Here is a 23,282-nt window from a genome sequence, read left to right on the forward strand (position 1 = left end):
ATCAGGGCTGCGAGGGTGGGTGGGGGGGCTGCATTTTGAAGCTGGCCCCGGTCATGTTCGGGGGGCCAGTGATCAGGTCATGGGGGGGGGGGGGGGGGGGGTTGCGATGTGAGGATTGCGTGGCTGGCCAGCGATTGAGCTGGTCAGCAATCGGGAGGCCAGCAGACAGGAGTCACTGAGCATGCGCCGATCTTGGCACTGACAAATCAGCGCATGTGCAGTGGTCTGCTCAGCACGATGCTGCCAGCCTCTCCAGGAATAGGCCCCACCCACTGATTTTTAGTGATTTACGCTAGTGCACTCTGCAGTGCACAGAGTGTGAGAGACTTATTTTGAAACTCTCACTGAAAAAACCAATGTGATTTGCTCCAGTTTTTGCACAAATTCGGCACTTGGAATGTTTTTGGGAGAATCGCCCCCACAATCTTTATCCTTGATGTCAGTTCAACATATTGCGGATTAGACTTACTCTAAAGCTTCCACTGGCCTATCAGTATGCTTTAACTGAAATTCAGAATAATATCACTTCCCATTTTCTAACCTCGATATCCTTATAATCTGTCCAAGTGAAGCAGCTAGTTTTGTGGTTAATTGTGAACATTTTGCATTTTGTTTTGTGTAGGTCTATACCAGAAAATGAATGGGAGCTCTTTAAACTCATTCCCTTTAACCTTGGCCTTCCGGGACGCATTCTGAGACAGGTCAGGTGTGTGAGAGGATAGTGAGATAATTGATTGTGCCATCCAGTTCTCACCTCTCAATAACATTTAAATATTCTGACGATTCTCATTAATGTTCCGCTCACATAATTAGCGAACAGGAATAAATGTAGATGAACAAAAAAAATGAACATTCAAAACAACTTTTATTGTCTAGAAAAAGTTTGATATTGGAAGGCTTAGGATTAATGCAGGTGAAAAATGAGGCCATTTCCTAAGTTAGGTCGTGTCTAAAGATTTATTTAAAAGATATATGTACACACGGTACCTTAACAAAGGCTTGGAAGTATTCTGTTGATAAAATGTCAACTTTCACAATATATTTGAAAACATATATCGTCAACTATATGAAAAGAGCAATTTGTCCAATAAAGGAAATCTTTCTTAACCACCTTGTCCATCTATCCTGCCACAGTCAAGGACCTGTGGATATACACTCTGAAGCCACTCACTTCCTTAACCCCTTTCTTTTATTGCATATTCCCTTGCTTTATTTGCCCTCTCCAAATGCAATACTTCACACTTATCCAGATTGAACTTCATTTGCCACTTCTCCGCCCACTCAACCAAGCCATTGATACCATTCTGGAGTTGACAGCAACCTCTTACCTATCCACTGCATGGCCAATTTTTGAATCAACTGCAAATTTCCCAATCATGCCTCCCACATTTAAATCATTAATATACACAACAAATAGCAAGGGTCTGAACACCAAGCCCTGTGGAACACCACTGGAAACTGTTTTCCATTCACAAAAACATATATCAACAATTACCCTTAGTTTCCCATCACTGAACCAATTTTCGATCCAAACTACCACCTTCCCCTGTATCCTTTGAGATTTCATTTTTCTGACCAGTCTGCCAAGTGAGACCTTTTAAGTGCCTAATTGAAGTCCATGTAGATAACATCCACTGCACTCCCCTCATCAATCCTCTTTGCTGTTTCCTTCAAAATTCAAATAAGTTAGTAAGATACAATCTTCCCCAAACAAAACAATGCTGACTATTCCCGATTAATGTATGCCTTTTTAAGTGACAGTTTATTCTGTGTCTCTAAATTATTTCCAATAATTTGTCCACTGCCCAAGTCAGATTGACTGGCCTAATGTTTTCTGTCCTATCCCTTGCACCCTTTTTAAATAATGGTACAACATTCACAGAGCCCCAGTCCTCTGGAACCTCACCTGTATCCAATGAGAATTAGAAAATGATCCTCAGAATATCCGTTATTTCCTTCCTAGCTTCCTTCAACAGCCTGGGATACAATTCATCTGGTCCTGGTGATGTATCCACCTTCAAGGATGTCAATACCCCTCGTACTTCCTCTCTCATTATATCTATCGTATTTAATATTTCACACTCCATCTTCTGCATCAACCCACAAGTTACTATGTACATTTCTGATAGGCCCTACCTTTTCCTTAGTTATTCTCTTGCTCTTAATGTACTGGTAAAGGATCTTAGGATTTTCTGACAATATTTTTTCATACTCTTTCGTTGCTTTCCTAATTTGCTTTTTAACTTCACCCCTGTACTTTCTATATTCCTGTAATCCTTCTGCAGTATTAAGTATTTTGTGACTGTCATAAGATTTCTTTTGCTGCTTCAGCTTGGCCAGTATGCTGCTGAACAACTAGGGGGTCCTAGATTTAGCAATACCACCCTTTTTCTTTGTGGGGACATTTTGCACTGTGTCTGCAGAATCTCACCTTTGAATGCCTCCCACTGATTTGACAGTTTTTCCTTCTAATTGCTAATTTTCCATCTCCCGTTCCCTGTTCTGAGTCTGCCCTCAGGTTCCCATTCCCTTGCCGATCTAGTTTGAACCCCTTCCAACAACATTGGCAAATCTCCCTGCAAAGATATTCGTCCTAGTCCTGTTCAGGTATAGGTTGCCCAGCTTGTATAGGTCCCACTTTACCCAGAACCAGTCCCAATGCCTCAGGATCTGATGCCCTCCCTCCTACATCAGTTTTCCAGTCACGTGTTTAATCGCTCAGTTCTCCTAGTTTTATACTTGCTTGCATGTGGCACTGGCAGTAACCCTGAGATTACTGTTTATAGATCCTGTTTTTCAGTCTCCTTCTTAGCTCCCTAAAGTCTCTTTCAGGACCTCATCTCTTTCTTACCCAGGTCGTTTGTACCAATGTGGACCCTGACCTCTGGCTGTTACCCTTCTCTCCCAAAAGAATGCCCTGCGACCCATCCATGGCATCCTTGATCCTGCCACTAGGGGGACAACTTACCTTCCTGGAGTCACATCTATGACCACAGAAACATCTATCTGTTCCCTGAACGAATCTCCTATTACTACTGCTCTCCTTGCCTCTTCTTTCTCCCCTGCTGTACAACAGACCCGTACTTGGCTCTGACTGCACCCCTCTGAGGAACCAACTGGTATCCAAAACGGAAAACTGATTGGTGAGCACGATGCAGAGAGTTCCTGCACTACCTGCCCAGTTATGTTGGACTGCCTGGTCCTCACCCATTCCCTTTCTGCCTTTCGGCTCCTAAGCTGCAGTCTGAACACCTCTCTGAATGTGCTTTCTGCGTAGCTTTCAGCCTCATGGATGCACCACAGTGACCTCAACCGCCGCTCAAGCTCCAAAACCCAGAGCTCAAGGTTCTGCAGCTGGTGATACTTCCTGCACATGTTGAACACCTGTGACATCCACAACTTCCCACATATTACAAGACACGCATTCCGCATGACCAAGCTGCCATGGCTTCAACTTACTTCCCTTATGTTCACTTTATTTTACTTTGGTTAACTGGTGCAACTTTATTTTACCTGGCCTTGACTTAACTTTGTTTCCCTCAAGCTTGTGTTTTAAATGTAAGTAGCCCCTTCTTTTAAAAATAATGTGTTTCTCTAATTCTCAGGATATCAGTTGGTTCCTCAGAGGGGTGCAGTCAGAGCCAAGTACAGGTCTGCTGTAGAGCAGGGGAGAAAGAAGAGGGGAAGAGAGCAGTAGTAATAGGGGATGCATTTAGTTATGGGAACAGATAGGCGTTTCTGTGGTCATAGGTGTGACTTCAGGAAGGTATGTTGCCCCTCCCTAATACCAGAGTTAAGGAAGCCATGCAACGGCCGGAGGGCATTTTTTTGGGAGAGGAGGGTGAACAGCCAGAGGTCAGGGTCCACATTGGTACCAATGACTTGGGAAAGAAAGGGATGAGGTTCTGAAAGCAGACTTTAAAAAGGAGATTGAAAAACAAGATTTATAAAGCAGTAATCTCAGGATTGCTCCCAGTGCCACATGCAAGCAAGTATAAAACTAGGAGAATTGAATGATTAAACATGTGGCTGGAAAACTGGTGTAGGACGGAGGGCATCAGATTCTGAGGCATTGGGACTGATTCCCTTCTTTTAAAAAGAATGTGTTTTTCTAATTCTCAGCCTCTTAATAATTTTCCCAGCAGCAGTTTTTCACCAGCCAATTAAACTTATGTTTCTTCTGTGATGTTAGATGCCAGGTGCTGCTGACTGCCTGTCCCAGGGCCCTTCTGTCACATTCTCCTCTAGGTGCTGCTGACTATCTGTCCCAGGGTCCTCCACTTGCACTCTCCTCTAGGTGCTGTTGACTGGCTCACTTGGGGTTCTCCTCTCGCACTGTCCGCTATGATAAAAATGTATTTAATATACAGCCAAAAAAAATAGAAAAGTGTGGATAAGTGGAACATAAGCTTGTGTATTAAGACACAATTCATTACAAATCAACAGAAAAGAACCAGAAAACATACTTGCATTTAAATACCAAACATATACCTACAAATATTTTTTATTTTCATAGACGTCGTGTAGCTTTAAAACATGTGGATGTTCTATTAACTTCAGGATAGCTATCTCCCGTTCTACCTAAAAGACAAGAAGAGAGAAATGTTACACTAATATTACAATGAAGTTTAGTGATGTAAGTTAATGCTAAACTATGATTATACAGCATCCATTTCTGTATTTATTTAAAAAAAAACAAGCGTAACTACTCCATTTCACTGACTACACCACAGAAATGTTACAGAACCGTGTCAAAAGTAGTTAAATCAGTGCATACACAATTGTAACTTGCATTGTCATTATTGGAAATATTGAGTTAATTAAAAGAACTACTAACATTACGATCCAGTGAGTTCCAACAAAACCAAATAGACAACTGGTTAATATGTAAACTTTATTGAGATCTCAAAATAGATTATCCAACCAAGAAAGTTATATATGGAAATATGATACAGAGTTGTTATGAGCATTTTCAGTTCCAATTTATTCCAACGCACATATTGTAGTGTATGGCATCTTCAATGCTGTCAGGTAATTCAAACATACATTATGTTTATTTAATATTCAGCAAAAATTAAAATTACAACCAGATGTTGTATTCATCTCCCATCCCCATAATTTCTCAATAGCCCAGTTGGCTATTGAAAGTCAAACTAAATATTGTTACTATAATGCTGAAAGGAAAATTTGGAAAAGGCCTGATAGCAGACGCAGACATCTCAACGTTGACTAATCCATGTCTGTTTGTTGTGATGCAGGCAGTGCACAAATTTCATGCTACCTGCTAATTTGAATGATGTCAGCATGCAGTCCAGTGCTAAGCGCACTGCTCAGTGGCCGCATGCCTCAACAGGGGGCAATTCATGCAAGGCTGGCAGCACCTTAAGTTAGTCTGCACTCCCTAAAACCAACTTGCACCTCCTAAAAGGGAAGTGCATTCTGGCTGCAGCAAGTGCTGGAATTGTTTGTGGAAGGGTCTCTTAGCAGGCAGATCAATAATGGCACAACAGGACAGAAATCATGCTCTAAGATTCCCCAATGTAGCAAAGGCCTTGGTGCACGAGGTGGACAGGAGGAGAGAGATACTGTTCCCACAGTGGGGTTGAGGCTGTCCAGAGAGAGAGGAAGCGCAGATAGCTATTGCTGTTAATGCAAGCATTCTAGGCCCAAGAGCCTTGATGCTGTCCAGGAAGAAGTTTAATGATCTCACACAAATGGTTAAGGTCAATGAGTGCATTGTCAAATGCTGTAGCCTTACAAATGAATCATTAGCTCCATTCACCAAACCCTCTTCACTTACTTAATAACAATCTGCAACAAGTACAACTCATACTTCGCATCAATGCCTCACCTCAACCTCACACATTTTCCACAGTAAAATTCAATCGATACACACACTGCTCCTGGTATTAGCTGAGGGAAAAAATATTTCTAATCTACCTGTGGTAAGGCCTCTTGCCCTCTCCCCCACCTCCCTTTCGTCCCCTCCTCCTCCCTCTGCAAGCAGTTTGTCCTCTTCTATACTGCCTATTTCCATTTCTCTCAAAATCTTCAGGCCAAGGGGGAACAATAAACACGGACAGAATTTTATGGCTATTCTTGCCGGCAGGATATTTTGGTCCCGCCAATGGCAAACCCCCACCACGTGTTCCCCAGCTGCAAGGGCTGCAAACAATGGGAAAGCCCAATGACAGTGGTGGGGCCAGAAGCTCCTACCAATGACCGGCTGCCTCCGCTGCCCCGAAACACGGCATGGGTGGGCGGCACAGAAAATCCGGCCCGACAACACCACCATTGTGCGGTCTGACTTGACCGCTGAAGTCTCCACATTAACTTCACCAACATTAAATAATTCTGCAACTGCCAAGTTCCACTGCAAATTGATTCAGAGCCTGTAGAAATGAGTACCTCTGTGTAGTTGATGAGCTGTTTAAATAGCACTGTTTAGGGGGCATGTTCTTCCTGCTGCTGTATGGATGTTTAGAAGTGCATGTTTAACACAGGGTATCAACAGGATTGGCGAGGTCAAAAATGGTAGCCACATTGACTAACGTCATGATCTGTCTGCTTGGCATACCTCTAGCACATGCTCCAACACCCAATTTGGTGGTCAGATTGCATCAAGCCAGAAATGGGCACAGATGCCATTTGGGACTAAAATGGCATCCGTGGCACCAAATCTGTGGGCACTACAGAGCTGAATCTTGCAGTCATTGTATTTATCACACCAGTTATTTGCTAAGAAAAATTATGCAGCTGATTTTTATTGACCATTTCCAACTACCTTCCAGTACCTGTGTAGCGTGGCTTTCTCTAGAGAATTATTGCTAAGTCAATTAATAATCCAGACATGTTTTATGGAAATTCCTGCTTTGGAGACTTTCAATTTAGCAGAACGTGCCTCTGAGGAATATTAAGGTACCTTCATGTATATAATAGTCCTCATTAGCTTTAAATAAAAAGCACCTCTTAAAATTTGCAGTTAGATGTAAAATTGTGAAAAGGAAACATTTGCATCTCTCGTGTGGAATAATTTTACAACTGCCTCAAACCACTGGACAAACTAAAAATCATCTTGCTCTGCACCGAATGTTTAAAAATTCAATCACAAAAATGCCATGGGCAAAGTCAGCATTTATTGTCCATCCCTAATTGCCCTTGAGAATTTACTGGTGGGTCATGCTTGAACTGTTGTGATGAAAATTCACCTACCGGTCTGTAAGGCAGTGAATTCCAGGATATTAACTCATTGACAGTGAAGAAAAATCTGGAGTCAGGGTGGAGTGCAACTTAGAGGAGAACATGGAGGTGGTGGCTTTCCAGTGCATCCGCTGTCTTTGTACTTCTTAGTGGTAGAGATCATGAGTTTGGAAGGTGTGGCAAAAGAAGCCTTGGCTAGTTGTTGCAGTGCATTTTGCAGATGGGGCACATGATGTATCAGTGATGGAGGGACTGAACAGTTAAGGTGGTGGGTGAAGTGCCAATCAAATGGGTTTTGTCCCAGGCAGTGTCGAGTCTCAAGTGTTGTTGGATCTGCACTCACCCAGGCAGATGGAGAGTATTCTATCACACTCCTGACTTGTTGATGGCTGACAAGTTTGGGGGTGCCAGGAAGTGAGTCACTTGTCAGAGAGCAGCCAGACTCTGACCTGCTGTTATAGACTCAGTATTTATCGTTAGGTTTCTGGTCAATGGTGACTCCCCATGATCTTGGTGTGGGTGGAAGTTGATGATGGTAAAACCATTTAATGTCAAGGAGAATTGGTTATGTGAACATGTGAATTAGGAGCAAGATTACGCCACTCGGTCCCTCGAGCTTGCTCCGCCATTCAATAAGATCATGGCTGATCTGACTGTAACTTCAACCTCACATTCTTGCCTTAAAATATTCAAAGACTCTGCTTTCACTGCCATTTGGGGAAGAGAGTTCCAGAGACACTCAACCCGCAGAGAAAAAAGTTCTCCACATCTCTGTTTTAAACACGCACACTGTCTCTTGTTGGAGATGGTCATTGCCTGGAACCTCTGAGGTGCACTCTGAAATTAATCTAACCTATGTGGCATGGCAGTGCTGTCACACAATGAGTTCGCTCAGTGTGAAAATACCATGTCATCTCAAGGCCTGTGCAGTGGTCATTACTGCCATTGCTAGGAGATTGGTGAGGAGAGGACAAGTAGGTTTTTCCCTCCTGTTTGTTCTTCCACCACCTGCCATTGGCCCAGTCTGGTAGCCATGTCCTTCAAGACAGAGCCAGCTCAGTCAGTACTGGTGCCAGACATTGTGATGGACACTGATGTCCCCCATCCAGAATGCATTCTATGCCCTTGCTACTCTCAGTGTTTCTTCCAAATTGTGGTCAACATGGAGCAGCCTTAATTCATCCACCGAATGAGGGCTGTAGGTGTAATCAACAGGAGATTTCCGTACCCTGGTTTGACACCATGCCATGGGACTTCATGGGATCCAGATGCAATGTTGGGCAATCCCACAGTCACTCCCTCCTGACAGTATACCGCAGTGTCACTCGCCACCTCTGTCTCGCTGGTGGGACAGGACATACCAAGGAATGGCATGAAGGAGTCTGAAACATCGGCTGGATGTTGGGGTTCTGTCAACCAGGCTGTCAGTCTGTTGTTTGTTGGACTGCAATCCTAATTCTGGGACAGATCCCTAGATGTTAGTAAGAAGGACTTTGCAGAGTTGACTAAGCCAAGTGTGCCTTTCTCGCTTCCGAATCAAGTACCTTGTTGCATGGTCCATATAATTTTATTAATAGTTTTTGTAGTGGTTTAGTACAACGGTGGCACGGTGGCAAGTGGTTAGCACTGCTGCCTCACAGCGTCAGGGACCCGAGTTCAATTCCAGCCTCGGGTGACTGTGTGAAGTTTGCACGTTCTCCCCACGTCTGCATGGATTTCCTCCGGATACTCCGGTTTCCTCCCACAGTCCAAAGATGTGCAGGTTAGGTTGATTGGCCATGCTAAATTGCCCCTTAGTGTCAGGAGGACTAGCTCGGGTAAGTATGGGGATAGGGCCTCGGTGGGATTGTGACTGGTACAGACTCAGTGAACCAAATGGCCCCCTTCAGCACTGTAGGATTCTAACTGACTGGTTTGCAACATTCGTACATTTTTCATAATTATGGCATTGATCCAGTCATGACTGAACATATCTTGTGAGGGATTGGTTACAAATGACTTGATTTCACAAATTAAGGACAAGAAAACGTGACATTTTACAACAATAAACATGACATCCGAAGCAGTAAACTATGAAAGTGGATGGGTGATAACTTTGCACCCTGTCCAGTTAATGATTCTCCTGTTTATTTTACTCTGGAAGATGTCAGATGTCAAGATGGAGGGTCTAGCAGTAGACACAAGTTTGGTGTCAATGTTAAGCCTCACTAATGCATTAAAGATGATTCCGAGTATGAGAGTGAATCATTGCTGAAATCGGACAAGTAACTGAGTCTTTAATGCACATGTCCCTGTCAACCATCAGAGGCATTAGCTCAGGAAAGTCACAGGCCATCTTGAAACCTTACAACTCATACACCACCTAGGAAACAATTAAATTCCTTCTGAGCAAGTTGAGTTCCAAAAAGAAGCTACTTTATTGGCAAGGATCTCGATACAAGCAGTTCTTCTCTGAAGAGTAATCCAGTCCTGGAAAAATCAGACCTTCACTCTTGACGCCTTGTGTAATAGCTTAGTTTCTACCGACCAGAAAGCGATGGAATGAATGACATTTTTTCCCCATTTACTTAGATATATTTAAGTTTATTTATTATTGTCACAAGTAGGCTTACATTAACACTGGAATGAAGTTACTGTGAAAATCCCCTAGTCGCCACACTCGGACGCCTGTTTCGTTACACATTAGGTGCCAATGCACCTAACCAGAGTGTGGGAGGAAACCGGCGCACTCGGAGGAAACCCACGCAGACACGGGGAGAACGTGCAGACTCCACACAGACAGTGACCCAAGCCGGGAATCGAACCTGGGTCCCTGCCGTTGTGAGGCAGCAGTGCTAACCACTGTGCTTCCGTGCTGCCCTATGATGTTGAGGCGCTGTCATCACAAGGGAAAACAGACCAAAGAATAATTTTGTATTTTGATTAGGTTTCTTCAAAGTTCCCATCTGGCTGTAGAACAAAGGAGCTTCACACTTACAGTGCAGATCACAACTGTTCCTTGTGTAAGCTGCTGTAGCGTCATTTCCCAGGTGTACAATTGACATTAGAACTACACATGTACAAGGAATCAAGATAATGGGCCCTATCTTCCTGTAATGGAATGTCTCACGGTGCATGCCATTTATATGACTTTTTCCTGCACTGTTCAGCACAAAATTCATTTGCAGCATAACTTGCTAAGATCTGAACAGATAACAGATAACTTAGTGAATGGTGTACTTGCTTAACCAATGAGATTTAAGGATTGAGAAAGAAACAGAGGGGGGAGTTTTCCTGTCCCGCCCGACACGTGAATCGTAGCGACCGAGTGGGGGCGGGGGGGGGGGGAGACCATGCACCGGTCCATTGACCTCGGGCGGGATTTTCCGGTTTTGGGGCGAGGGCAGCTGGAAAATCCCACCCAGAGTGATTCGGAGGGAGAGTGAATCAGGGCTGAAAGGAGGTATTGAAATAAAAGTAAAGAAAGATTGGATTGGAGGAGCGACAAAATAAAGAGAAAAAAGGAAACGAGGATTTACAACATTTCAAGTTTCCAAATTTAACAAGTCTCAGAAAAATCCGCTACATGTGGGAATGACACGAAACAATTTAAATGGTTCCCTTTCTCAGCCAGGTGTGTGGATTGACAATCATATCGTTTAAACAGTTATCATATCATATCGTTAAAATAGTTAATTATTGCACCGTTAAAATGTTACTTTTAATTACTAGCTCTAACTTCCTGTGGTGATTTTAATGGCCAATTAATGTGCAAATCCAGCAAAATGTTAAAATCAGGAAGGCTAAGGTTGAGATGCCATTTGTGCAAAGCAAAAGGCAAAGTGGCATAAATTGACGAACAGGTTCCAGGGATTGGAAACTCACGGTATAGCTCTTAATCTCTTGAACCTGCTGGCTAATTTGTATGTTGATCACAGAATATGTCGTTAAAACAGTTATTTTTCCAGCAAAAGCTGGCCCATAATGGCTCTTGCAAACTTGCTCCTACCTCTTGAGTACAGTATAGGGTGAGATCTTATTTATGCATGTTCAGTGAATACTGTCAATGTTAGCACATTGTACTGGAAACTTACAATGGCCATCTGGAACTCCTGTCTTGTCAGGCCACTAATTAAAATGGCAACTAGAGCCTCATAGAGTGTTCCTAAAATTATCCAGTGGCAGTGCATTAAGAAATTACAACACCTACTGTCATTAAATGAAGACAATTTATTGGAATCAAACAGCTTTGGTACTATACTCATCAAATGTAAGTTGCAGTATTGGGTGAAAACTATAAACCACAAAGAGTGATGCTGCCCTCATAGCACAAAGTCAATAATTGTAGCCTGATCCTGATTTTAATGACCATATTAACGTCTGTTTGGATGCTTGAGGATAGAGGATGTTTGAATATATGAGAGCATAGAGGGTTATAAGAGCCCAGGTAAAATCAACTTGCATTTCTGTAGTGACTTCAATGCAAGATTGTTCCAGAGCACTTCACAGCAGTGTTAGTGGATAAAAATCGAGCCAGGAGATATTAGAATGGGTGGCTAAAACCTTGTTCCAGGAGACAGGGGGATGAACAAGCGGCCAGAGATTGATGAACACAGGGTTGTGAAGGGTCATGGGGTTGGAGGAGGTTCGATATAGGAATGGGTTGATTTCTGTACATTCTAGAAAAACACTAAATAATGCAATTGAATCTTACTCCAATTGTTTAAAAAGGAAAAGCAATTTAAAATAGTGACTATGTTATTCAAATAATCGTTAACTTCAGAAAGTATAATTGTATGAACTGAAAAAGAGTTTTAGATAGCTTAACAAAACCACAAACCTGAAAATTAAGTTCTGCCCAGTTAACCAAGAACAAAGGACAGTCAGCAAGCACGGCTTGGTGGCACAGTGGTTAGCACTGCTGCCTCACAGCTCCAAGGACCTGGGTTCGATTCCTAGCTTGGGTCACTGTCAGTGCGGAGTTTGCACATTCTCCCTGTGTCTGTGTGCGTTTCCTCCGGGTGCTCCAGTTTCCCTCCACAGTCCAAAGATATGCGGGTTAGGTTGATTGGCCATGCTAAATTGCCACTTAGTGTCCCAGGATGCGTAGGTTAGAGGGATTAGTGGGGTAAATATGTGGAGTGACAGGGATAGGGCCTGGGTGAGATTGTTGGTGGTGCAGAGTCGATAGGCTGACTGACCTCTTTCTGCACTGCAGGATTTCTATGATTCAATATTGAGGTGAGTATATTATATATGAGTACAGTGTTGAAAAACAACTTCCTGACTGAACTGTTCAACTGTCAGGAAATTATCTCATCGGCCACAGGAAGGATGCCAATACCTATGACTGTATTCCATTCAACATTCTGGTGGTAATCAGAAGTCCACCATGATAACCTGAGCTGGGAAGCAGCTTTGAAAACTGTAAAAAGTCCGGAAAGGCAAACTTCGAGTTCAAACTCTGAATAGCAAGTGAAAACCAGCTATGCTCCACCAAGAAGCTAACAATTGTAGGCTGAGTGTAGAATTCAAATGGCAGGCTCATTCTTCAAGATCTTCCATCAAGCTGTCAGTTTTCAGTTCTCCAGTAAGGTAGGAGCAGACAGCCATTATTAAGTACACATCATTTCACCGATGTTTCTCTTCCATTGTACAGGTGTAATCAAGAGCTTCCTGTCATGGCAAGATGTCGTGACTGAAGGCTTCATCTACAAGGTCGTGTCACATATAAAACTGGCTCTCTTATGATTACCATTCTTTCCAAACGATATTGTTGCTTTTCAGCGTTTTGTCTGGGATGTGGGGGAGAATGGAGAGAGGGGGAAGGAAATAGGAAAGGACCCAACTTCAAATATAGCAGCCCTACCTCTGACCTGAACAGCCCAAGGTATCTTCAATAACAAACCTAAGGATATTATATTTCTGAAGAGTTAATATCTGTGTCTTTAAAATTGTGTTAAATTGCAACATGTTTAATAATGCTATTATAATAGTCCTCATTACATGTTACACCAAATATCTGTATAGCTTTTGAGTTATAGCTCACATTAGTATACAATGTTATATTATTGTTAAATTATTTATTTTTTAAATAGATCTCTTTATTACACTGGCACTTACTCATGAATTATTGCCACATTAAATGTTAAAATATTTTAAAGCATCTTGGTCTAGTTCCTATGGTAATTTAAATTCTGTAAACACAAATATTCAAAATTATTATAATGATTGGTGTATTTGATTTGGAATATTAACATCTTGTGCGCTTATATAACAATCAGACATAAATATTTCACACTGGTAATGTGTTATTCATTGGAAGAATGGTCTGGGATGTCTGCTTTCTGTCATCTTCCTCCTTTACAGCTTGTGTGACACGGAAACAAAACCTGTATTTCTAATGGAGTGAGTAAAGCTGCAAATCCTTCTATGATTGCTGCAGGAATGGAGAAGGATTTCTCTACAAACTGATTACCATAAAAGATGATCAATATGCAGAACTCTTCCTTCCTTCTTCCTCTTCACCATCATCGCATCACGGATAACAGTCGACATAATTTATTTTTATTACCATTTTATTCATTCGTGGGGCACGGGCATCGCTGGCTGGCCAGCATTTATTGCCCATTCCTAGTTGCCCGAGGGCAGTTGAGTGTCAACCACATTGCTGTGGATCTGGAGTCACATGTAGGCCAGGGACCAGGTAAGGACAGCAGATTTCCTTCACTAAAGGGCATTAGTGAACCAGATGGAGTTTTCTGACAATCGACGGTGTTTTCATGGTCATCATTAGATTCTTAATTCCAGATATTTTTTATTGACTTCAAATCCCACCACGAACCTGGGTCCCCAGAACATTAGCTGAGTTTCTGGATTAATAGTCTAGTGATAATACCACTAGGCCGTCATCTCCCCTTAGATCTTCAAAACCATTCCAACAAACACACACACACACACACTCTCTCTCCTCATGTTGTGTTCTTCATGATTTTCAATTCAAAATGTTTTGGGATCTACTTTTACATGAATAAAATCTATTTTTGGGAGGAAAAAAAACAAGGTTCAGTGATATCACAAAGTCAGTAGGTGGAGTGCCAGGCACTGAGATGCTGTGCCCACACTTACAGGGCAGCTAACATTCCTTTTCCTTGTTCCCACAGGAGAAGAGGACCCAAAATGCAAAGAAAAATCCTAGACCAGTGACAGGGTTCCAATTCTGCATTCCTGAAACCACTGGAGGAGACCCCTGAGCTGATAGGGCAACATGACAGCTGAAAATCATGGTCAGTGTGGCATATGTACAGTTATGTGCGGGGTGAGTGGCCTAATGAGCAAGTAGAAGGGAGCCTTAGGTGAGTACAAGGGATGGTGTTGCTATGTCCTGCACTGGACACACAAACGCTAGCTGATTCTGAAGACTTGTGCCCAGAAAGGCAAAATCCTTTTGATCTTTTTCTCTCTCGCAAGTCAACCACAAGAATTGGAAAATGCTGTCACTAGTTGTTCCCCTCTGAAGAGGGGGAGAAGACCTTGGACAGTGCAGCATTATATCATTCACTCACACCCTGGAGTAAGGGTATGACAGTAGATTTGCAGTCACAACCTGGTGAGAGCACCACACTGTCACCTGACCAGCTTTTAGAGGGTGTGACTGCCAAGGCCACTGACACTCAGAGGATTGTGGGAGGTGAGGTCCATGCTGAGTACCGGGCTGAAGACCTATCTCTGGAATCATCTGTAAGATGGCAGATGCTGCAAGTCCAGAGTGAGGTGTGTGAAGATCTGGTGGAGATTGCAGAGGGTAAACACACCCTGGCTTGGGCAATTGAGTTGAAAGTTTATTTATTAGTGTCACAAGCAAGCTTACATTGCAATGAAGAGACGGTGAAAATCGCCACACTCTGGCACCTGTTCGGTACACTGAGGGAGAATTTAGCAAGGCCAATGCATCTAACCAGCACATCTTTCAGACTGAGGGAGGAAACTGGAGCACCGGGAGGAAACCCATGCAGACACAGGGAGAACGTGCAGACTCTGCACAGTGACCCAACCCGGGAATCAAACCTGGTTCCTGGCGCTGTGAGGCAGCAATGCTAACCACCATGCCACTGTGTCTTCTTCTCCAGGCCATGAGTGCTGCATTTCCCTCTTGTCTGCACGTGTGACCATCTCCACGGAGATACTGGTGATACAGTCAGTGATTGCCAGAAACTCAGGTCAACCTGCATACTATCACCTTGTTCATAAGCTCAATGGAGCAGTGAGAATGTGGGCACTGAAGTTCATATACAAAGTTACTTAATTGTGAGAGCTAGGCAGAACATCTTGTGGAACTGATGGCAACTTCTTGTCAGTGAAAAATACCACTGTATAGTAGCAGCGTGAAATGGTTTGTTTAACCTGTTGTTCAAATGTTTGAGATACTATCACCTATCACTGACAAGCCTATTACATGGTACCTTAACAAATGTATTTCAAACTTCTTTATATCCAATGTCAACTGTACTATCCTCATCCACACTATGTTACTTCATCAAGTTAACTCAATCAAGTTAGTCAAACCTGGCTTGCTTTCATTAAATGGATTTCATTAACCCATATTTCATTAAGCATCAATAAAATTTTGTCCTGGATTAATGTCTCACCACCGGCGTTGAGCTGATTAGTCTGCAGTTGCCAAGTAGATCCCTCTCCCATTTTTGAACATTTACAATTTTTTGGTCTTCTGCCACCACTCCCATATCTAAGGAGTATTTGAAGATTGTGACCAGAGCCTCTGTAATTTCCCACCTTTCTACCCAAAGACAGGTACAAAGTCGTAATTTCATAACTCAGTCATGTCCGCTGCCTCCATCGATCTTTTCTTTGTTCCCTAATCAGCCCCATCTTTCCCTTGACTACCTTTTCATTATTTATATGTTTGTCAGTAGAGTTGGGTTCTATTTTATGTTCCCCACTACTTTGTGCACTCACACAGTCTTTATCCTTCATTTACATTTCCCACTGTATTTATTATTGGAATTACGAACATCATTGTAGACAAGCATCTATCAGAAGCTTTCTGTCCCTATTTCATTTTAATATCAATACCTCTAGTCAGCCAAGAAGCTCTAGCTTTAGATGCCTTTCCTTTCCCGCCTTGAGGGAATGTATCGTGCCTGTACCCAGACAGTTCCTCTTGGAATGATTAGTTATTCCAAGATTAGTTATTTTACCTGCCAATCTTTGATTCCAATCCATCCAAGTCAGATGTCTTTTGGAAATTAGCCTTCCAAAAGTTGAATATTGTGATATTTGATTTGTCCTCATCCTTTTCCGTAACTAACAAAGTGCTGATATAATTCATAGAATCCATAGAATCCCTACAGTGCAGAAGGAGGCCATTTGGCCCATCGACTCTGCATCAATCACAATCCCACTCAGGCCCTATCCCCGTAAACCCATATATTTACTCCGCTAATCCCCTACCACAAGGGTCATTTTAGCATGGCCAATCAATCTAACCCACACAACTTTGGACTGTGGGAGGAAACTGGAGAACCCGGAGGAAACCCATGCTGACATGGGGAGAAAGTGCAAACTTCACACAGACAGTGACCTGAGGCCGGAATTGAACCCAGATCCCTGGCGCTGTGAGGCAGCAGTGCTAACCACTTTGTCACCGTGTCACCCCAATTGCAGCATTTGTTTCTGTTGAGTAATCCTAAATTTTGTTTTCCAGCTTTAATGTTAGCTATAATCTGTCATTACTTATAGACAAGGAAGAAACAATAGGAAATATCTTGGACACACTCATTTATTTGCCACTCCTGTAGCGGCTCAGCAGATATTCTGAAGCATATGGAGGATAATAATGAATAATTCATCATATACAATGAATTCCCAATAACTGGAAGCAGCTTAGTTAGGAGCACATTATTCACCACTGACAGCAGCAGCTGATAGAGCTCGCCTGCGTCACAAGAGTGGTTGAAGATCCATTCCATAACATGAGCACATAATGTGGACTCTCGCTTCCATGTTGCACTGAAGGAATGCTGCATTGCCGGCAGTGCCATCTTGCAGATGAGTTACAGAAAGACCCACCTGCCTGCTCGGCACCATCAGAAAAGGGCAAAGAGTTTTCCCGCATAGCAATTCCTTCCTCAACCAACACCATCACAAGAAGATTAAACGGGTATTGATCTCTTCATTATCATTTGTGGGACATCATTGTGGACAAAGCAGTTCCTGTGCTTGCTTTCACTACAGCAGCAACCCACTCATTGCAAAGTGCTTTGGGAGATCCTGAAAGATGCTAAGGAAAAATATTAGCTCTATTTATAATGCAAATGGATACATTCCTCAAGTAAACGGATTGCAATGAAATAGTAATCTTCATTGTAACAGATGTGCAATTGCCTTGTCGAAATAAAGTTTGCTTCATCTGTTAGTTAACAGATGTGCAATCAGTTACCTTGGGTAAATAAAGTTTGTTTTTTTCTCTCTCTGCTGATAGAATGCAGAGCTATAAATGAAAACAGAAGCGTGTGAGAAGTTCAGTGGGGAGAAGAAAGCCGCAGCAGTTAATTGTAGATCACTTTAAACACGCTCAGGTGTAAGTCAAGTTCCGATTCAATCTTCTGAGCAAGATTAGCACCTGCTGGAACAAAAACAGAAAATGCTGGAAAATCTCAGCGGATCTGACAGCATGTGTGTGGAGGGAATAGAGCCAACGTTTCGAGTCTAGATGACCCTTCATCAGAGCTGAGAGCAAACAGAATCAGCGGAGATTTATTCTATGAGGGTTGGGGGAGGGGGGGGGCTAGAATGGGACAAAGGGAATGTAAATGAAGTTACAGAAGGCTGAGAAGGTGCTAAAAATGTCCATTAAGTGATCAGAATGTGTGAATGGCAGAACAAGAGGTGCAGAATGTTAAAGGACTTCCTTAGGAACATGGCTGTTGCACTGAAGTGTGGGAGGGGGAGGAGTGGGGTAGGGGAGGACAAGTTGCTGGGCCTATTATCCTCATCACGCGCTGTTCTGGAAGTGTGGCTGTGCATGGTCTGTGGTTATTCCTTGTTGTTTTCTGTGGAACAGTTACAAGGAGACAAAGCTTTTGAAGGGCTTTTGTGATCCTGCATTCATCCCAGCCCGGCCCTTGGAAAGTTGTAAAGCAATGCAAGGGGAATGAACAGATGGTTTCCCAAAGCAGTGGTATCACTCCCATTATGAAACCATGGATTTTCTAGTAAACTGTCATTGCCACTTCTCGAAACGCTGAACGGTACTCCAACAGCACTAAGGTGCAGAGTCCAAGGGACAAGAAACCAGTAACAAACTGAAAAGAGACAGTACACTCCATTTGGCTTGAAGGAAATAAATATATAATTAAAATTTGGTGCAGCGCTTCATTCTGAAAGAGCCTCGCTCAACTTTCAACTCAATGGTAAGACTCGCCTCTGAGTCAGAGGGTTGCAGGTTCATTCTAGCCCCATTCTAGAATTTCACTCCATGATCCAGTACTAAGAGACTGCTGCATTGTTAAGTTTAAGTTTATTTATTAGTGTCACAAGTAGACTTACATTAAAACTGCAATGAAGTTATTGTGAAAATCGTCTGGTTGCCTACTCCGGCGCCTGTTCGGGTACACCGAGGGGGAATTTAGCATGGCCAGTAGAATGCACCTAACCAGCACGTCTTTTGGACTGTAGGAGGAAACCGGAGCATCTGGAGGAAACCCATGCAGACACGGGGAGGTGCCATCTGTTAGATGATACAATTTGCCCTCTCAGGTTCACATAAAAGATTTTATCTGAAAAGAAGCAGGAGAGTACTTCCACTATTTGCCTCTCAACCAACATAGCAAACAAATTCTCTGCTCATTATCACATATGAGAGGATTATTTTTCAGAGATAGTCATCAACTTCAGGAAGCATAGTGGAGGACATACCCCCGTTGACATCAACGGTGATGAAGTGGAGATGGCCGACAGCTTCAAGTTTCTAGGTGTTCAGGTCACCAACTACCTGTCGTGGTCCCTCCATGTCGACGCCATAGTTACGAAAGTCCACCAACACCTCTACTTTCTCAGAAGGCGAAGGAAATTCGGCATGTCCACTATGAACCTGACTAATTTCTACTGATGCACCATAGAAAGCATTCTTTCTGGTTGTATCAAAGCTTGGTATGGCTCCTGCTCTGACAAAGGCCGCAATAAACTACCCATCACGCAAACCAGCCTCCCAATCATTGACTCTGTCTACACTTCCTGCTGCCTCAGGAAAGCAGCCATCATAATCAAGTACCCCATGCACCCCAGACATACTGGGCAGGGGTTTACGGCCTCGCTCATCCCGAAACCGTAAAATCCTGCCCAAGGTCAATGGACCTTTCCATTGTCCGCCCCTCGCCCACTGCGAGTCCCGTGGTGGGCGGGGGGGGGGGGGGGGGGGGGGGGGGGGGGGTAAAGTTCGGGCTACTCTCTTTCACCTTCTTCCATCGGGAAAAAGATACAGGAGTCTGAGATCAAGCACCAACTGACTCAAGAACAGCTTCTTCTCTGCTGCCATCAGACTTTTGAATGGTCTTATCTTGCATTAAGTTGATCTTTCTCTATACCCTAGCTATGACTACAACACTACATTCTGCACCCTATCCTTTCTTTCTCCCCTTTGTACTCTATGAACGGTATGTTTTGTTTGTAACAGCTCACAAGAAACAATATTTTTCTTTATATCTCAATACATGTGACAATAATAAATCAATTCAAATATCTCAAAAACTAGAGCACACCAGGGCAAACCTTTCCCGTGTACTTCTGGTGTTTGGAAAAGGGGAGCTCATCAAGGGAAACTGATGATGTGGTTGCTAAACTGTTGTGTGAAAATAATGCATCTATTTTCATAAGTAACGAGGAACATTGTTCGAAAAAGATGAGCAGATACCAAATGAAGGCCGTCACTTAAAAGTTGAAACAATGAGACCTGCGAAGAATGTTGAGACTGTTATTGAGAATCACTTAGGTGGGGCAATGGGGTGATTGCAGGCAGGAAAATGGATATCAGATATGGCGCATTAGAAAGTCAAATCAGCGGCAGACATGAGCACTTTAACATGAGGGAGAGACCGAGAGCAAGGAACAGAAATCGATGACAGGAAGTAGATAAACAAATACTGGGGCCTGAAAAGGAAGTGTTTCCACAAAAAGACATATGTACATGGATTCTAGAAACGTAAAGAATAAGTTGTTGTGACAGTAGAGAAATACAGTAAAGCAGGAAGACCATAAAAATGGTGGAGACCAAAGAACGGTACTGAAGACATCACATAGTAACCGTTAAGGACAGGAGATGGTGCAGACCCATTTCTTAAGGACACCTGGCAGTGAAAGAAGTGAATGTGGAAAGTTACACAATGATTTCCTCTGTTTAGGTATCTTTTAAAATGAAAATGACAAAGCACATATTAGAGCCGAGATTCTAAACCCCCTTACTCCTCACTGCGTTTCCACCGCGGGGTGGTTCGCCACTGGCCGCCAGCAGGATCTTCCAGTCCCGCTGAGGTCTATGGCATTTTGTATGGTTTGCCCACCGCACCACCAGGGAACTTGCCATGGGGAGTTGCCTTTCGCAGGACCGGAACGTCCCGCCAGTGGGAAGGGCCGGAAAATCCCCCCCCCTCGGATTATATCACTGACCACCAGGTCAGATAAAGAGGAAGGTAGCTTACTCAATGGAAAAATAAATAAATATCTAAGCAAGTGCAAGGAAGTGCTCTTCAAATGAAGGCTTTAGTTACAAATGATGAATAGCGGTGCCGATTCAGAATTGGTAATGTCTGACTGTTTCTGAATAGTCAGGGCAATCACAAGCCACTTCTTTCCCTATCACTCTGCAACACTCAATTTTGAAAGCTACAGCTGAATCTGACCAACATTCAGACAGCAGAAATATATTTTCACCTCATTTCAGGCTCTTTCATCGTGAAACTCCTTTAGACATATAACGTCAAGTATAATTAATGCACATTTCAGATAAGTAAACACAGAATAGTCAAATTAATTGGAAGCTAAATAAGAATGTTAAATTAACTTCATTTTTCTTCTGGTGGATTTGTGTAGAGGGCTGCTGGGACGCGAGTGCAGCAAGACGCTGGAAGCAGATTGGCATTGGGAACCCTGCTGGGATGCTGAATCTAATTGAAACATGGTCAAATGAACAATGATGCTAAGACAAGAATGGCATTTAGCTCAGCAAATACAAAGTAACTTGCATATTCTACCAAAGCAATAAACATGGCGGGTGGGATTTTCTGACTGCGCTCGCCCGAAGGCCGGAAATTCCACCCCCCCCCCTGCCGAGGTCAACAGACCTTAGTATGGTCCATGTCCTGCCCACTACCATTCCCGTGGTGGGCGGGACTGGAAGATTCCGCCCTATGTGCTATATTGTTAGAACATTTTTTTTGGTTCAATTCAGTGTCTGGTAAAATTCTACACTTCAAAGCAAGCTGCTAGGAAATCCACATAGATAGTCTCAGGAATTTTCCCGTCCTGCCTGCCACAGGAATCGTAGTGAGCAGAGGGTGAACCATGCAATGGTTCATCGACCTCGGCGGGATTTTCTGGTTTTGGAGGCGAGTGTGGCTGGAAAATTCAGAACTTCCAGCATGAAACTCAATTCTGTAAGGGGGGGTTACACCAAATCCACAATGTTTATCCATACGTTTGCAACAACCAAAACTTACTGACTGTCAAAGGTGACACAGGGATATGACTGAGGCTTAAAAAGGATTAATTCGGGCACTGGCTTCCAGGGTTAGCAGAGCCAATTGGGAAAAGCCACTGCCCGAATGACAGATCTACCCCCAACAAGCCAACACGATGAGCTAGGCTAGTCCGTTAATTTTCATGAACACTCTGAGGGACTGGAGACCCACGAATAATCTAATGCAAAATTTATTGGATTGATGCATGAAATTTTATTCAATTCTGTAAATTCCAAGCCCATCAGCTGAGTACAGATGTTGCTCTGGAAATATTGTACATCACTTTAGCTGAAATAAAATCAAATTCAGATCTACCTTCTTCCAGTTGATCGACAGTTTAGGTTTTTACTACATATATTGCAGCTAATTACTCAGAATACACACAACACTGTAGTGGGAGTCACATTCAGCTATAGGAAGTAGAGTGGTTATGGTGGACAGACAAAGCCTATATTTCAGAAGAGGGCTAAGACCACAAAGAAGATTATGCTGAGACCGGAGTGTGTGGAGCCCAACTATCGGTCAGAGAGAATGCTGGCCCGCAAGAGATGCGAGCACTTGGAGCTCGGAGGGGAGAAGGAGAGGAAGGACCAAGTCATCCAGTTCTAAGCTGCATTCGTTGCATTTTCTGGGAGTATCGATTCACAATAAAATTTATCCTTTCAGGTCCGTGGTTGCTATAATCTATAGCAGGAATTTCTCAACCTTTTCAGTTCTGAGGCCCCCTTTCCAAGTGACAGAAATTCCATGGACTCTCTGCAACACAAATAAAAATTCTCCTGTAGGAATTCCCACAAACAATTTCTCTCAACACCATTCCCACTCGCCATGTCACTGCTCTTATCACAGCACTGCAGAGAATGGATCCCATGCCTATCCCACTCCCTCCTTTGCTCCACATGAGCCTCAATTACCTGACTTCCAATCTCCCTCTTTCCCTTTGAATCGCCAATTCTCTCATGGAAAGTTCACAGACCATCAGCTAATCCTGGTTCTCAGAACGGCCATTTTTCCAATCTATAATAATTTTCTAACCAATTAACAAAAGTGAACAGTAAATATTAAGACGACATTTTTTAAGACCCATTTGATTTGATTCCCTCTCCCCATATAGCTCACAGCAGTGCCCAGGTTATTCCTGAAGACTACAGGATAATCCTGGAAAGTGCAAAGCCAGTTGGAAACTAACGTTATGCATGAACAACCAATTGTGCAGGTGATACCCTCCTTGGTAGAACTAAACTGCCAACAGTCAAGGTGTTGTAGGTCAGGTGAAGAACGAACGAGATTAGGCACCAAAAGGCAACTAGCACCTGACTCAGCACTTTGAAGACAGCAGAAGTGAATGGT

The 23,282-nt window shown here is 43.1% G+C and overlaps 1 protein-coding gene across 1 annotated transcript in view; it reads right to left on the minus strand.

The window, feature by feature from the left end:
- The window catches only part of LOC144498863 (serine/threonine-protein kinase BRSK2-like), a 638,052-nt gene that overhangs the window by 432,696 nt on the left and 182,074 nt on the right, over nucleotides 1–23,282 (minus strand). Inside the window, 1 exon segment of the mRNA XM_078220644.1 lies at nucleotides 4,496–4,581. Within this exon segment, the coding sequence (XP_078076770.1) occupies nucleotides 4,496–4,581 (86 nt within the window).

Source organism: Mustelus asterias, chromosome 9, assembly GCF_964213995.1.
Source record: "Mustelus asterias chromosome 9, sMusAst1.hap1.1, whole genome shotgun sequence".
NCBI classification, from domain to species: domain Eukaryota; kingdom Metazoa; phylum Chordata; class Chondrichthyes; order Carcharhiniformes; family Triakidae; genus Mustelus; species Mustelus asterias.